A 17,892-nucleotide genomic window follows, 5' to 3' on the forward strand; every position below is an offset into this window, starting at 1 on the left:
TTCTCCACTCAGCTCTAAGGCAGTACATGGGCATATGCATGTCCAAATGTTGCAACACTCAGCTGTACATCTATTTAAAAGTGAACACACAGCACAAGTCACAATACAAATAAATGATAGTTGTCTCTTGGGGCCAGAAGAAAGGGCAATGATGAAATAGGAAAGATCTAAACTTGTTAAGATCTAGGTTCTTGTTAAGATCTAGGTTTTTAAACAGCTGGGGAGGGAGGAAATCCTGATTTTTATACATTTGCACTCTGCCATGGTGAATGCACAATTTTCTTTGCAAGTGATCACTTTTAACATATGATTAACTGGAAATTTTATTTGTATTTGCATGGGGAGGTAATTTTATTGACTAGCACATTGTGTAAAAAACTATCAGAGAAATATCATATTATTCCTCTGGCAAGATCAATGAATGATTTTGCACAGTGGATTAAAGGATAAGAGATAAATTGTGGAATAAGCTTCTGGGGACTAGACTATTGAATGCATGAATTAAGAATAATTTTTTAAAGATCTACTTGGTATTAAAAAACTTACACCTCAATGCATCTTGTAATTTTTTTTGTGCTACAAGCATGTTGTTGTTGTTTCTATGATTAAATTATAACCAAAATGCAGGCAAAGGATTCCTGTAATAGAAAACTACTTCTAAAATACATATTAGAATCAGTAATACGTATTAGAATCAGTTACAGAAGCTGGAAGGAGAGGAAGGAGCAAAAAGAATAGAGGAAGAATGAAAAGAAGGAGAATAATTTATTATGTAAAACAGCAACAGTATCATTTAGGCTGCATTTCATAGAAATTTCACTGAAGTGTACAAATATTTTGGATAGGAGTGTATAGATTTGTATTTCATCCATTCTAAAAATTCTTTAAAATACATTGTTGTTGTTGTTCCTGACCCCCCTCCTGAAAAGAGAGAGAATGAAAACTTTGTTTTAAACAATGCCAAACACAACAATTCCATTGGCACATTTCTAGTAACATATAATTATTGAAGTTTGTTCTTTATATACTGGTTCTTTTTATGCATATATTTGTAACTTGCTTTATACTGTTGAGCTTAATTATATATTGGTTTTTTACAACAAAGAAGATTTCTTTTGTCAATAATAGGTATTTGGGCATTCTTAAGGAACATTCATTGCTCTATTTTAAATGCAGGTGCCATATCAATTATAGTTTCCAATAAAGAGGAGTTCATTATTTAACTTATTTAAATCTGTCTTCTGAATACAGGATTTTAGTTCCATGATCTGTTAAAAATCAGCACAGCAGTTTAATCTGTACTTAGCTACAATAGTCAATAGATGCAATCAATAACAGATTTTAATTCTGATCAATTGTTTCAGCCTAATGTTCAGTTAATAAAGAAATAAAAGGGGGCAATGTTTATTGTTTTCAAATCGATTTTCTAATTTTTGTGGAAGCTACAAATAAAACCTTTGCTCCTGTATGATATTTGCATCCATATCTGTAGTTTTAATACTAATATATCCCACCCAAAATGACCTCGATCAAATGGGAATATATCATTTAAAAAGTCTACTTGGTCACATTCCATTGCCTTTAAGACATATAGCAACCCAACATTTACAATCTGTTCTTGATTAGAAAATTCACCTATGCCATACGTAATATAGAATTAACTTTTGAGCAAAGTTTTTATAAGGGAAAATGTGTTAACCCTTTTTTTCCCAAAATCATTAACACTACTTTTACTGTGCTTTTAATATATTTAATATGCTTTTAATATATTTGTATTATGTTTTCACTGCCTGATTTATTTTATTATATTGCATTATTTAAAGTTTAATTGTTGTTATTTCTGTTTTTAAGGTTGTACATCTTCTTGGATGCTTGTAGTTAATTAGTGTAATAAGCCATAATCAATAATTAAATGTTGGGAGTTATATATATATAAACATCCAGGTTTGCTTTAATTTCTGTTAGTGCTTTAACTAAGGATATCACTAATATCTATGAAAATGGAAGACATAGATAAAACATATACAATTCTGTTAACACTTCACAGAGATCAAGAAATATATTTTTTAATTATGAGCCAATTTTACGCAACATACTTTTAAACCACTAACAAATGTGAACAGAATAACATAAAACAATAAATTAAAATGAAATGAATTTATATTCTACTTCAAAAAATATTCCTTCGTCAGTTTCAATAAGTTTTCTGTGCAAACCATATCTTATTTAAATTTATGCTTGAGAATGGGCAACAAGAGATACATTCATATGGGCACAGTTAAATGGAGGAAGTAATATTTGGTGCAGCTTTATCATATTTGTCAGACATTGCTAATGCACAGGTACCTAGAGCCAGTAAAAAAGGGCTGCCATATACATACACATCACCAGAGGCACTTCTCTCATATGGACGTACCAAGTCACATGTTATAGGCAGTCCTTGACTTACAATCATTCATTAAGCATCTGTTTGACTGGCACTTCTTGCACACCCTCACTTAACCACATCACTTAGCAATGGAAATTCCAGTCCCAACTGATGTTGTAAGTTTAGGACTACCTGTACAGCAACTTCCAGGAAGGACATGGATTGTATGCCACCTAGAGACACTCTAATGGTGAGATGCATGGAGTATAAATTTAATAAATAAAATGAATAAACATTCAATATGAAGAGTTTTAGATTATTCTTACCTGTTCTGTTGATGAAATTAGTACCTTCCTAAAAAATATCTCCAGTCTTTCCCTCCCAACCACTTTCATGTACCACTGATTCCTATTTTCGCATAACTGTATTGAGAATTGTGCTGCTATGGCAGGTTTATGCAACTTAAATGTCCAAATATAACTGAATATATCCCATTACTATTTTGTCTTCTCAATATATATATTGAGAAAGAGAATGGTGTACTTTATGAGATACTCTGTCATACTGATAGGTTGGGCTGTTATTTACAATATACATTAAGTAGCTACTGACTCTATTTTGGATTGAAACTCTTAAATATTAAAATAGTTTTGTAGCGGTTGTTTTTATGCATGAGATGGCATTACAATGATAAATATTCTACTGCCTGTAGTAAACATGGAAATGTAAGCTTTGAAATTACACATCACATTTTGGTGTTAGCAAACAAGAGCCACAGGGCAGATGAGTTTTAAGCATATTGTAATTTTGGTTCAAGTTAGCAAGATACTGAATTATTTTTAAATGTATATACATGAGCCTCTGGCTATTTCATATACATATACATATACATGTGTGTGTGTGTGTGTGTGTGTGTGCAGGTCTTGGCATGTTCGGGTCTTTTCCCATGTAAGATTGCGAGCATCTTGGCCAAGATGCTCTCAATCTTACAGGGGAAAAGACCCGAAAACGCCAAGACCTACATACCTGTACCCGTGAAAATCTACGAATAGATAGATAGATAGATAGATAGATAGATAGATAGATATTTGTTTTCTGAGGTTTTTGCGGGTATTTGTATGTGGATCTTTGGTTATTCGGTAAAATTGGAAGTAACTTGGCGATGTTTCGACGAAGTCTCATTCGTCATCTTCAGGCTTGTGTCTTCGGCTTTGTGCTTCTCAGAGTAATGTGAGCTTGCAGCTGCTGCTTCTTTTTAACTGTTAGTGGGGGTGTGACTTGATTGGGTGGGGTGTGTTCTGATTGGTTGGGGGTTTGGATGTGTTCTGATTGGTTGGGGGGTTGGCTGTGTTCTGATTGGCTGGGGGTGTGTTCTGTTCAGGTGGGGGCTTGGTTGTGCTCAGGTTAGTCTTAGTTGCTGGGGATTTGAGCTGGTGAGATGTGGTCCTGTTTTTGGCTTCGCGTTCGTGGGCATGCCACATCTTCATGGTGGGCGTCCATTCGCTTCATGTATGGGTTGGAGGGGTTTGAAGTGGGCAGTGATGCAGCTGCGGTACGGCTTCTGGTCCGTGGTCGTGTCTCATCATCTGTGTGGGTGTGAGTCTGCTTTCTACATGGAAGTGTGGTGGTAGCATCTTGTGTGGCTCTCGTGGGTGTGGGTCTGGTGTCATTCTTCATGTTAGGTACTCGTTTGTTAATGAGGGCGGGTTTCCTAGCCAAATTTCTCACCAAACAACTACAGCCCTATGCAGAATCCATCAACTCACACATAAGAAACTCATTCCAGTTCATTGAGATCATAAAGAAACAAAACTTACAGCCCAGCGACCTACTAGTGAGCTTCGATGTCATATCCCTCTTCACTCAAGTGCCTATAAAAGAAGACTTGACAGCCATCCAAAACAAATACACCCCCCAAGCCATTGGATCTTTTGTATACCAAGACATCTAGGAAGGGAAGTTGACTGTTGGCTTCTGTTTCCATGGTGAATTGTATTTTGGGGTGTAGGCTGTTGAGGTGTGTGAGGAAGTTGTTCAGTTTTTCTTTCCCGTGTGGCCAGATTATGAAGGTGTCATCTACGTATCTGAGCCAGAGTTTGGGTTTGTGGTCGTATTTTTCTAGAGCTTGTGTTTCAAAGTGTTCCATGTAGAGGTTTGCGATGACAGGTGAGAGGGGTGATCCCATGGGTGCTCCTTCTATTTGTTTGTATTTTTGTCCATTGTAGGTGAAGTATGTATTGGATAGGCAGTGGTTGGTCAGATCTAGGATGTGCTTGGGGGGGGGTTATTTGTTTTGGATGGCTCTCAAGGCTTCTTTTATTGGCACTTGGGTGAAGAGGGATATGACATCGAAGCTTACTAGTAGGTCGCTGGGTTGTAAGTTTTGTTTCTTTATGATCTCGATGAACTGGAATGAGTTTCTTACATGTGAGTTGATGGATTCTGCATAGGGTTGTAGTTGTTTGGCGAGAAATTTGGCCAGGTTTTGTAGAGGTGAGCCTATGGAGCTGACTATTGGTCTGAGTGGGGTTCCTTCTTTGTGTATCTTGGGGAGACCATAAAGCTTAGGGCATCTGGATGATTTCTCTCTGGGTATGATTCTTTGCTGGATTTCTTCACTGATGGGGGAGGCTTTTATTTTGGATTTGGTAGTTTTTTCTAGGTAGGTGGTGGGGTCTGTCTTTAGGGGTTTGTATGTGGGGTCTTGGAGTAGGTTGGTTAACTTGGTTTGGTAGTCAGATGTGTTCATAACCACTGTCGCGTTGCCCTTGTCTGCTGGTAGGATTATTATGCTGGTGTCTTCTTTCAGGTTAAGTAGTGCAGTTTGTTCTTCTTTGGATAAGTTGCTTTTGGGTGGTTTGCTAGTGCAGAGGATGTTGGTGATTTCGTGTCTGATTTTGTTAGCATCGTCAGGGTTGGTTTTGGTCAGGCTGGTTTCAACTCCACATATGATGGTTTCTGTGGGGATGTGTTTGGGAGCGACAGCAAAGTTGAATCCTTTTGAAAGGACCTTGGTTTCAGCTTCAGTGAGGATCTTGTCTGAGATGTTGTGCACTGTTTGTTTCATGTGTGGCTGTGGGGGGGGAGGAGTTGGTATCTGGCGTTGTTGTAGTTTCCTGAGTTTGTTGGTGTGTGTGTCTGTCTTGAGGGTGGTCTGTGTTTCGGCTCTCCAGACAGCGAGTTGTTTGGATTTGTCCCAAAGTAGGGGGTGAATCTTGTTGCTGAGTCTGAGGTGGAGTGTGAGGAGATCTTTGTTGATTTGGTCTAGGAGAAACCTTTTTGTGTGAAGTTCATTTCTGATTAGGGCCAATTCTGTTCTTTTTAGGATGCGTTTGGTGGCTGCTGTGTTGGTGTGGAATTTCAATTGGAAGCTTGTGGGAATTAAATTTTGATCTCGGCAGTTGCATAGGAATGCAAGGTCACATAAAATGGAAGCTCTTTGGACTTCAAGTTTTTTGTAAGTCCTGGTCAGATGGTGGGTTTCCTCCCCGTAGAGGTGCAATATTTGTTTTCTGAGGTTCTCGCGGGTATTTGTATGTGGATCTTTGGTTGTTCGGGTTTTCTCCCGCGTAAGATTCGAAGTATCTAGGCAACGTTTCGATGAAGTCTCATTCATCATCTTCAGTCAAGCCCCCACCCAATCAAGTCCCACCCCCACTAGCAGTTAAAAGGAAGAAGCAGCTGCAATCTCACATCACTCTGAGAAGCAAGAGCCGAAGACAGAAGCCTGAAGATGATGAATGAGACTTCATCGAAACGTTGCCTAGATACTTGAATCTTACGCGGGAGAAAACCCGAACAACCAAAGATCCACATACAAATACCCCGAGAACCTCAGAAATATATATATATATATATATATATATATATATATATATATATATATATATATATATATAATAAAATGATTAAAGTACTTAATTAAAGGACTTTATAATTAATATATTGATGCAATGTCTACTTACTACTTATTTAGTTTGTCTATAATCCAGCACAGACAAATATGATTTTAAGTACTCTAAAAACTGACAGAGGTAATTAATTTATTTAATTGATCAATCTCATGGCAAGGACTCTTTTACAGCAATTTGCACTGGAGAATTAAAAATAACAACTCTGTAAGATGAGGATGGAGGAGGAGGCGTTTGTCTGATAGACTATATCAAGGCACAACAATTCCACCCAAATAAGAGTCTTACCAGTGTTCAAATGTTGAACTGATAGCATTGAAACTAAAGTACCAAAAATACATCTAAATGCAACTGTATTTGATTCAGCTTAGTGTAGTCTAATATTATTTTGAGGGAAATAAGGACATGCTGTGCACAGTGACATTAGAGTTTGCAATAAAGCAAAAGCTTCAGTAGATAACAAACCTTTCTTCTCTTCACAACCTGTGTCAGACTTCAAGGTATGACTGCTGCTGTGTAAGGAATCTTTTGAATCTTCATTTTCATCCAAAACCCCAGCAAAGCTGATCTTCCTCTCATACCTGTGTCGATCCATCTCAGGGTCCAAACGTAGCCTGCAACTCTCCAGATCCTATAATATTATATAACCATAAAAGTGTATGACAAGCAAGTGTATAAATAAAACAGGCTTTCAAGTTTTTTTCCTGAAGCAAGAAAGTTCAAATTGAGAAGGAAATGTAAATGTTGCATTAGATTTTATCTTACTATTTTGCAATGAACACAAGAAGGAAGTAGGCTACACTGAAAATCATTGACTTTATAACTGGTTTTTATATGCTGCTCTTATAATTCTATCATAAAATATTTTCAGGGGAAGTTACTTTAAAGATTAAATAGGAATAGCCAACAAAAAATCCAATTTGTTCTCAGTGATTTTCATGCTGCAATAAATATTACCAAGTAAGGTCCCAAACTTTTGTCAATATTACAAAAACAGTATTACATCATTGTGACATAAGCTTAGTCTCTTTTTTATGAGCATGAGATATTCACAAAGCACATAGAAATAGGCAGAGCTTTCAGAGCAACAGTAAGAATCTGCTTTTATATTTTGCTCGCCACCACATACTGCCCCTAAAGAGACCTCTGTGTATCTAAACTAAAGAACGTCAAGAATGGTTGGATTAAATTGCCATATATCCATCTTGGGAAATCATTCCCCGCCACAAAACCTATGACCAAATCACTGGCCATTTTGGATAGCATATTTTAACTCTGTCTCATCAATACATTCTTTAGCTACCCAGTTGATTTTTGGTTTCCTGCCCTACCCAGATCTTCCCCACTTCTGCAACTTTATCCTTTTATATCCTAGATCCCTCCCTCTCTCTCACTTACCACAAGAGGTTCAGTACGTGGCCTGGGCATGTAGGGAAAGGTCTCTCGAAGAAAAGTGGTGATCTCTAGAAGAAGCTGACATGCTGCCATCTTCAAAGCAAAAGGACAACAACATTTGGTGGGATTTACTGTACCTAAAAAAGAAAATATACATATAAATATATATGTTCTCTTACAAAAAAATAGCAGCAAAGAAAAAAATCATTCTAAAAAAATGGACACCACCAGACATAGTACATAATGCAAACTGTGTATGGAACAATATGTTGTATGATTATTCTATTTTTGGAGGGGCGAAGGGAAATGTGACAGTCACATTTAACTATGGTATTGTTTCATATTCACTGTGATTTATGATACTTCTACAACAGCACCACTGCACTGATCTCAAAGACACGATTCCTATAAATGAAGTCTCCGTAAGAACTCTTCAGCTCATAATTCAGATCTGTTTTAGAAATTACACACTCTTATACTATTTTTCCATTATTTTCCCCTTTAACTAACACATTCTCCAGAGATTCAGTTTGAGAGGAATAATAGTGTGATTTATTTGGTAGCAGATTAATCCTGAACTTCCCCTGCTGTTCTCTATATTGTTAATTCTGCTACATGAAAGAAAAATAGCAACTTTTGTTTGTTTGAAAAATTACAGGGGGAAAAGCTACATGTCATATTTAATTTTGGCCTTGATACATACTTGATACAATTATAAAATATTTCTTTGAAGAACTGATTAAACAATAGCAAAACTTCTGTCAATTTAGATGAAAATAAAGGACTTCACCATACTTTTATTATTGTAGATGTATTCCCTGTAAATATTTTCACCTTAGAGAAATTGAACAACCATGGTAGGTTTCACCAAATTTCCTACTTTCAAGTTTGAAAGCTTGCAATTTGAAATTTCAAGTTTGAAATTGCAAATTCTTCATATCTGAGATCTAGATAATACAGAGTTAAATTTCTTCAAGATTCTCTCATAGTCATCCTACAATTGTATAACAAACTAGGACAAGCTATAATTCTTTTCAGATAAAATCTTTACTAAAACTGTTGTTAAGTAACTAATACGTCTAACTGTGTGCTGCATTGCTTTATAAGAAGTGCAACAGGACATGATGATGACACTGTGTATCTTAATAGCAAGTGAGCTGATTCTCTATATTATGAAATGTTACAGAACTTCTGAATGACAGAATTAAAATACAGTCACAGAGGTCCCATTTCTCTCTGATTTACAAATTCTTTTTTTTTCTCTAATTCCTTCACTGTGAGCACTCTGCAGCAAGATATAGAAAGTCCTTATGCATGTACATGTATACATATGCATTCTTAAATATTTATTTAGCCACACAACTAACAGAATAATTCTAGACAACTGACAAAGATTAAAGGGTCCAGGCTGTATATGAGCAAGGTTAAGAACCAATATATTGCCAGGCCTTGGTAACTGAAATATGATGCCCACAATCTGTTCTATCCAAATATTAGATGGCTTAGATGTTCTAGACTTAGATATTTACAAAGTAAATCCAACAAAATCACAAGAAACTCTAATGGATAGCATGCTTAGAGGGGAAGAAAAACATTACAAATACACACACATATAAATCAATGTATTACAATAGACAAACATGTAGATGACATTTTGAAACATTTTTGTTCTGCTAGACTGACCTACATTTTGTTGAGACATTTTGCTGTCAATTGTAGTGTCATGTTCTACTTGTCTGTGCTGATTTATAAAAGTGTTATCATACAGTCTTCTTGCCATTTTAAATAATTGTGTGATACTAATTGTTACATTACATAATATTAAAGCATAAATTTCCTTTACCTCATGATTTGCAGATGTGTTCGTCTACAACTACCACGGTTACCAATCAAGATAGACAATTAATTCCTTTACTAAGGAGTGTGGTGGCTCATAAGGTTGAACACAGTGTTTGAGAGCCATTGCTCAGGGTGAGGTGAGCTCCCGTCTCATGCTCCAACTCCGTTAGTAGATAAATGGGTACCACTTTGGTGGCAATTTCATCGGGATGCAAAAGGAGCCCCCCCCACCTGCGAGCGCCCCAGCAAATTCTTTCACCATGAAAGCACTTTGGTGCTTCTGACATGGAAGTATTAGTAACTTTTTATTGTGAGTTCTGAATGTGGTAGTCCCCCATTTTGAAGGCAACGTTTTTTCTAGAATCTGTTTACCATTAAAAAAAAACTTCCACAGATGAATATTTGACCTCCAATTTAAATCTTTTCATTTAGCCTGTTTTCTAGTTTTCCATTTAACAGACAGATACCATCTAAAAGGACTGATTTTTTACAAGTTCTGGTGGAGTTAGAAGACAATAGGATGGCTAGCAGAAGCATAAATCATGCATAGCACTTTAAAAAAAACCTTGAAACCCTCACAAACCTGGGGCATATTTTCTCATGGTGGGCAAACATTTAATGGGTAGTTTGAGGCTTTGTGAAATCTCACCTCTGCACAATTTGGATTAATGCAATATAATAAAGTATATATAAAGTGTTGATAGGAGGGGAGAGATCCAGCCCTCGCCCACTGCTTTACAGGGTTCCTCAGGGCTCAGTACTCTCTCCGCCCCCCACTCTAGCACTGTTTCAGAAGGCACTGAAGATCTGGTTTTGCCAGCGGGTCTGGGGAACCCAGAGTGGGATGCAGCCCATCAAATGGCTCGTGTGATCTGCTGTCATCGGGTTGGGAGGTGGGAGTTGAGGGGGGATTTTTTTTTTCCAGATTTTGTTCTATTGTATTTTATTTATTTATTTGATTCTTTTTGTTAGTTTTTATTGTTTTTTTATTTTTATTTTTTTGTTTTAAATATGGTTTTACATTGTGTAAGCTGCCTTAAGTCACTATGGGTGGGTAGGCAGCAACATAAATCAATTAAATAAATAAATAAATTTATATTTTATCACTATTGTTATAAATCTTCAGATTTTCTTATATGCACTGCTCTGAGCACATAATTTTTTAAAAATAAATTTAAAAAACAAAAATGGATCATATTGGAAATTGGAATTTCAGGTCTACATTTGCAGTCCCCAGTAAACAGTCAGTGCAGATTCAAGTAGAAGTCTACACTATCTGATTTATAAGTTTACCTAGGTTCTACTGAGCTACTGGAAGTAATTATTGGATGCCGATAAGAAGATGAACCCAACTAGGTTCACAAGATTCTGCAGGTGGCTACATTTTTATTTATATAAAAGGCAACATATTTAATTATTTCTTCCCCTTCTTGTTTTTAATGCACCAAACTACTACATAACACATTAGAGCAAAATTCAAATAGTCAAAGAAGAAGAAAAGAGGAAATGGGGTGAAACACTGGGTGGAAAGGGAACCAAAAAGGAAAAAAGGATTTTTTTAAAAGAAAAAAAGAAAGAAAAAAAGAATAAGTGTTCCTAAAGGAGAGGTTCTTACAAGTGGGGGTTCTTGTAGTAAAGGGAGTCTCCTTACTGTCATCTAAAAAGTCTTCTTCCTCATCCTCCTTTCTCAGCCTCCTTTTGGTCTCCTCATCATAAATGAGGCCCAGCAGATTGGCTGGACTCTCACTCTCAGAATGGCAAAGTTCATTGAGACGGACTCCAATTGCCTGCCAAAAGTATGGAATTAAGAAAAGGTCATGAATGCTTTTTAAAGGAGAAAATCTCAATGATGATGTTCAAGTTTGCAAATAAAGACCTCTTTTGTATCTATGTTGATTATATTATGTCATTTAAAAAGACCTGGGAAAAATAACATAACAAGTAGAGCTTTTATATAATATTTTACGATATTCAAAATGTTTTAACTTCTAGCATCCTGCTCTAATGCTTCCTTTTTTATATACCGGGTATAATAATTTTTATTAAAAGTTACAGATTCAAAGTTAAAAAAACTAATACAAACTAAGAAAAATATAAAAAGTAAAGAGAAAAATAAAACACGCAAGAGGAAAAAAGGGAAAAAAGAAATATATGAAGAAATGACTTTCTGCTTCAATCAAGACAAGCATAAACATTTTCAGAAACTTATCACCTCTGATACAGCAATATAAGACCTCTTCCCATATCTCATCTCTTACCTATAAACAATTTTAAAGCTTTGTTATTCAGTTGTAATCAGCAAAATCCCTTAAGAGTTAAACCAACTTTATATTCCTTTGTTTTTTACAGTAACTTATCACTTTTTCTGAAACTACCACAGTAGTTCCCTTTTTTCCACATTTTTAAACAAATGTTTAAAGCCTCATTAAAGAAAAATCCATTAAAAACTACCAGAAGCAATATATACATTTTATCCCTGATCAAATAATCCGACTTTGTATTCTTTTCCTTTGCTTTTAAAAATCTTGATCTTTAATCCCTTTAAATAGCGTCTCCAAAGTTTTATCCAATAAAAGTTGTTCCTCTTCTATATCATCTTTTAAATCCATTTTTAGAATAGCAGATAATATTAAGAGTAATTTCTTAGTGCATTGTCCCCAAATATCCTTAAATTCTTCCAATATTAAACTATCTTGCTCCATTCTTTATTGTTGGATCTCTTCTCCTTTAATTATTATAATATTTAGATTTTTATGGTTTTCCCTAGTGTCCAATGTTCAAAGTCCTCTCATCATGTTCTTTTCTAATCAACAGCAATTTCCCACAGGAAGGCTTCTTATATTTAATTTTAAATTTTTACTTCAAATTGACCTAGCCCCTTAGTCCATTTATGAAATTAAGTATGTGCAATTCAAAGACAGTTATCAAGAAATGTCATGATTCAATTTGTAAGAAAATCTACTTAAGAACAAGTAATGCAAAAACATTACCAATGAGATTTTAATGAAATAGATGCAAATATTTAGAGAAATTCCAACTACAATATTAAGGAAACATAAAGAATATTCCTTCCTGACAGATCTTATAAAGCAGAATAACATTCTTTTTTGCTGAGATAAATTGGAAGGATCATCTTTATCTTTAGAATTCAATGCTTTAGACTAAATTCAGTAGCCAAAGATTTTCAGGAAAGGTATGGTTCTGAATTGCATTATTTCTCAAAAGCCGAAGAATCAATTACCACAAGAATTTGGCCTTAAAGAAAAAGATAAAAAGAAATCTGAGGTTGTGGAAATGGAAGCTATAGTTGAAATACCTGAAACTTCTTTATTATAATGGATGGATTGTAAGATTTTAATATGGAATGTAAATGGGCAATTAAAAGAGTTAAGACAGGTAAAGCTCCAGGACCAAATGGCCTATCAAGTGGATTTTATAAAATATTTGAAGATCATCTACTTCTTCTGATGAAGGAATTAATGGACTCTATTTTACAAGAAAATTCTATGCCTGACTCATGGAAAAAACCCATCATCTCTCTTTGATACCCAAAGAGGATGGGGACTTAACTTCTGTGAAAAATTACAGACCAATTTCACTTCTTAATAATGATTATAAATTGTTGACATCCATTTTAACCAAAGGACTAAAAAACTTTTATGAGACTACATAAAGGAAGTTCAATAAGGTTTTCTACCCAGAAGATAACTAAATGACAATGTGAGAATAGTCTTGGACATAATAGAGCATTTACAACAACACAGTGACAAATAGATTTCATTATTTTTTTGGATGCAGAAAAAGCTTTTGACAATTTGACCTGGGATTTTATGTTTATAGTAGTTGAAAAGATGCATTTTGGACTTGTTTTTTTTTCCAGAGATTAATGTCCACTTATACACTATAGAAGGCTCAGATAATGGTGAATTTAAGATTTGAAAGACTCGTGTGAAATCTAGAAAGGAACAAGACAGGGGTGTCATCTATCTCCTTTATTATTTATCTTGATGTTGGAATTCTTAAATAGGAATATTAGACAACAGAGTAAAGAGATTACAATCAAAGCACATAAATTTAAACTTCATGCCTTTGCTGATGACTTGATTTTGATTTTGCAAGACTCTTAAAGAATATTAAATATGCTATGAGGAAGTTTAAAACATTTTGAAAAGTGGCGGGTTTGAAAATAAACAAAAATTGACAATAAAGTTATGAAAAAGCTAAAGTATTTGGACTGACTCTTACTAATAAAAATTCTAAGTTATTTAAAAATAATTATGTTAAAATGTGGAATGAGATAAAGCTGGATTTACACAGAAAAATTAGATTTGTCATTAATGGGGAGAATTTCAGTCATTGATATTAGAATGTTATTTCTTTTTCAGACTATACTGATATTGATTAAAGAGCTTTCTTTTAAATCAGGAGTCCCCAACAGAAAAGAGATGCTACTGGAATCTAAATGGATGATATATTGTAATTTATTGATATTTGAAGAAGAGGGACCTAAGGTTAAAAAAAAGAGAACATCTAGCATGTGAAAAATTTAATTGTGACTGGTTTAACTATTATAGAATTTTTGAAAGATTTAAATTTGATTTAAATTTTTTTGTTTTTGCAGGAGATAAATCTGAATTGAGAAGGAACTCATGCTCTGGATCTGATTGCTAGTTTATAAAATGTTAGTTAAAATGAATCTGGAAAATGTTAAAAATCATATGGTAAAATGAGCAAAAAAATTAGTTCTAACATAACATTAGATCAATGGGAAAATATATGAACCAATGGTTTAAATTTTACTTTTAATTTCAGTTTAAAAGAAAACTTGCATTAAATGATGTATCATTGGTAGTTGATTCTGGAAAGATTGGCGAAAATGAATAGTGCCATTCTTAACAAGTGCTGGAATGTAATCAAACTCCAAGTACACTTTTTCATGTTTTGGTCTTATAAGTATGCTAAATCATATCAGATAAATATAATAATGACAAAAGAAAATATTTAAAATACAAGTACTAATGAAACCTGAAGCCTTTCTTCTAGGCATTATGAATAAATTAATAGAATATTGAAAAATTAATAGTTTGGAACATTGCTTCAGTATATGGTAATGGTTCTGAGGATTGTTTATGCTAAGTATTGGAAAGAAAAGAGGACACCAATTGAATGGATTTAAAAATTGACTGAACTGGCAGAAATGGTGAAATTAACTGCATTGATTAGAGACAATGTTTTAGATGAGACTATAAGAGACTGGAAGTCGTTTGTGGACTTTCTGCAGGTTAAATACAATAACAGATACATAACAGAGGGCTTTGAAGATTACTTTTACTTTTGGAGTTACTTGTTGACTATGTTTTTATTTTGTGAACAGATGGATTTGACTAACAGATAGATTTCCACATCATGGACATATTTTTATGTAATATAGAATTTTTTACTAAATATAGATGGAAAAGTTTATACTTATTTGTAGACCAGTTATGTAAGGAGAGGAAAATGTAAAATATGTTTTCAATATATTTTTCATCATTCAACCAGGATGGGCATTTTGTTTAATGTCAGTGTAAATAATATATTCACTATTTGTCATTTTTTATTTCACACACATTTTTATTATTAGCGTTTGAAGATATTAGTTTGTTTTTTTCTGTTTTCTTTATTTTGTATATTAACTTTCAAAATAAAATTTGCAAAAATATGGGGGGGAGTCCTTGCCTAAAACTTCTTTCATCAGAATTGAAGGGAATGCACCAAGTGTAATGAAATTTGCCTTTCTGAAGATTCTTAATATCCAAAAAGCTGTTAAGAAGCCATTTCTAGAAGTGATTAAGAAAAGAAGTATGCAAACCTAGTGGTTTGGGCAAGGAAGGGTTGGCCTCAGCTGCCAGACCTTTAAAACCTGCCAAAGATATATTATGGTCTCCTCGAAGGGAGTCATCACATGGAGCACTTGTGGGCAATCCCAGGCTCTCTCCTTTATCTGGAGAAAGATTCTGAAGAGATTATCCATTTGCTGGCTCCTTGTTCCACTGCGGCCATTGGCTTCTTCTCAACAAAGCTATTTTAAGTCTGTCATTGCTTCCTTGGAAGTCTGCATTTTTCTGCAATCCTTTCCACAGCTCTGATAAATGTTATTGTCCCCAATAACAAATGGCTTGCCTATGGCAAAAGCAATGACCAAAGTTTTATATTGCATTTTAATTAACTCTGATCAGTGGAGTTTTTTGACAGCAACTTGTAACTCTATGAATATTTTACTAAATAAAACAGAAATTTGAGTTTGTTTCATTGCTGTGGAGAAGGGAGTAAAAGCAAAACTTTTAGAATGACAAAACCTGCCATGAACAAATCTTGTTTCTTTCTAATAGTAGAAAACCTGGAAAAGAACCAGAGCCACTGATTTTAACTGATCAGTTTTCATGCAGAAAAGTGGAATCATTTAAGTAACCTTGTTAGGCTACATCAAATGTGTGTCTAACAAAACTGTAAGAAAATAGATTAGTATAAATCAGAAACCCCGTGGATTATTCAGAGCAGAACTTTGATATTGCTGACTGGTAAGAAAATGAGGGAGGGAAAGTGAGTGGGAAGGACTGAAACTTACTTCCCCCCACTGGTAGAAGAGCTTGGCTGCATTCCACTGTAACTTCTGGTTTCGTTTATTCCCCACGATTGGAGAGCGCCCACGAGAAAGGCCTTTTTTAGTAATATTCACATGATGCCCCTTCATCCATTCTGGCCAGTTGCCCCGGTTGCAGCGGTGCACAAAGCGAGCACATTCCAAGAAAAGGGCAGCCCTCGCCACCACTGGTGCCTCCTAAAATGTATTACCAGAATATCCTTAAGATGAAAGCTAGCAGGTTGAAAAAAACAGTATAAAGACTCAGGGAGTCAGGTTTTAATTTTTTTAAAATAAAATATATACAATGCTGTTTCAAGCAAATGTAAATGAAGCAAATATCATAGATGGCTTGGACCTATCAGGCTTTTTGTCAGTTAAGGACAGGCTCTTTTGCCAATTGAGGAATGCTTCAAAATTTATTGATACGAGGTACACAATAATGGCTTCATCTAAGCTGTAAAACACAATGTGTTATGCGACAAGGCTTTTGCAAGAAAAAAATATTTTCTAAAACGATAATTAGCATTCCAAGAGATACTAAAAGATAGGACACTAAAAATATGCTAACATTTTTACACAATTTTTATACTAAATATAATGAGATTGCTAAAAATAAATCAAGGAAAAGAGTAAAAATAAATAAATTTTTCAAACTTTAATATATTTGGTTTTAAGAAATATAAGAAACTCTATAAAAATGAGAATTTCACAAACTATTCCTAAATCATCTAAACTTTTTTTGTAGGGATTTAACTCTAATACATGTAGTACTTCAGACTCACCTCTGAGCTACCACTTCCTTGATAATGAAATATTAGATCAGTTTATTCCAGTGTAATACCAATTCATAATTGATCAGTACAACAAAAGCTACTTTGGTTATTCTCCCTTCCTTCTTTTATTACAGAGGAACTAATCTCTCTGATGAAAGTTAATTTGTAATATCCCATGTCTGCATTTATTAATTAATTAAAGGTAACATGAAAATTAATTTGCATTTTTGTATGCATATATATACATTTTTGTACATACTTTCCAAAACATACACATTTTCAAGTAATACTTCAGTTATAATCAACTTTGGAACATTATTTCCATCACTATGCACATTTCAGCATGACTTTTTGTTCCTATTCATAAAGCAAAAACAAAAAATAACAATCTGGAAAAATGTTGGTATTAAAGTATTACACATTCTATTTTGTGTATAGTTCTGGGAAAGACAAATTAGGTCACTTTAGATTAAATTGTAAACTGAAGGATATTTTTTCCAAAATTTGCACAAATTGAATTTGCAAGTAAATTCTATATTGGCAAATGAATGGAGCGCAATTCAAACCATGGCACAGACAAGACAATACATAATTACCCAGCAAACATGGGGAGAAGAGGAAACTAGGGTTTATTCACATCACACGAAACAATCACATAATCCAGTGTCATACATGTACAGTACTCATTGTGCTGCAGCTCTTTGTTAATTAATCCAAACAAAATGATGAGCCCTGAATTTTTATGTAGCTATTACCAAGTGTGAATCAGTATTCTTTAATTAAAACATGAACTCACACTGTAAATAATCATTGCATTTTTTTTCATGAAGCTTCCCTGATTGACATAAGAATTTTCTTCTTGCCTCCAAAAAAGCTGATTCCACCACCACCCCTGCAAAAAAGATGGTGGGGTTCTTGTTTTATATTAACTAATTTCATTGGAGCAAACAAGAGCAAATACAAAAGATCTTTTTCTCTTAT

The 17,892-nt window shown here is 34.4% G+C and overlaps 1 protein-coding gene across 3 annotated transcripts in view; it reads right to left on the reverse strand.

Moving 5' to 3' along the window:
* The window catches only part of UNC80 (unc-80 subunit of NALCN channel complex), a 185,781-nt gene that overhangs the window by 104,114 nt on the left and 63,775 nt on the right, over positions 1–17,892 (reverse strand). The window contains exons 23-26 of one of the 3 annotated variants that reach the window (XM_087941122.1): positions 16,121–16,333; positions 11,165–11,300; positions 7,678–7,811; positions 6,745–6,910 (exon numbers count right to left, since the gene is read on the reverse strand). In XM_087941122.1, coding sequence (XP_087797248.1) covers positions 6,745–6,910; positions 7,678–7,811; positions 11,165–11,300; positions 16,121–16,333 — 649 coding nt within the window. Of the gene's footprint in view, positions 1–6,744; positions 6,911–7,677; positions 7,812–11,128; positions 11,301–16,120; positions 16,334–17,892 lie in introns of all 3 variants that reach the window. The other 2 variants (XM_087941060.1, XM_087941004.1) reach the window with 2 other exon arrangements.

Source organism: Pseudonaja textilis, chromosome 1 (genome assembly GCF_049901715.1).
Source record: "Pseudonaja textilis isolate UNSWEBS1 chromosome 1, rPseTex1.2, whole genome shotgun sequence".
In the NCBI taxonomy this organism is placed as follows: domain Eukaryota; kingdom Metazoa; phylum Chordata; class Lepidosauria; order Squamata; family Elapidae; genus Pseudonaja; species Pseudonaja textilis.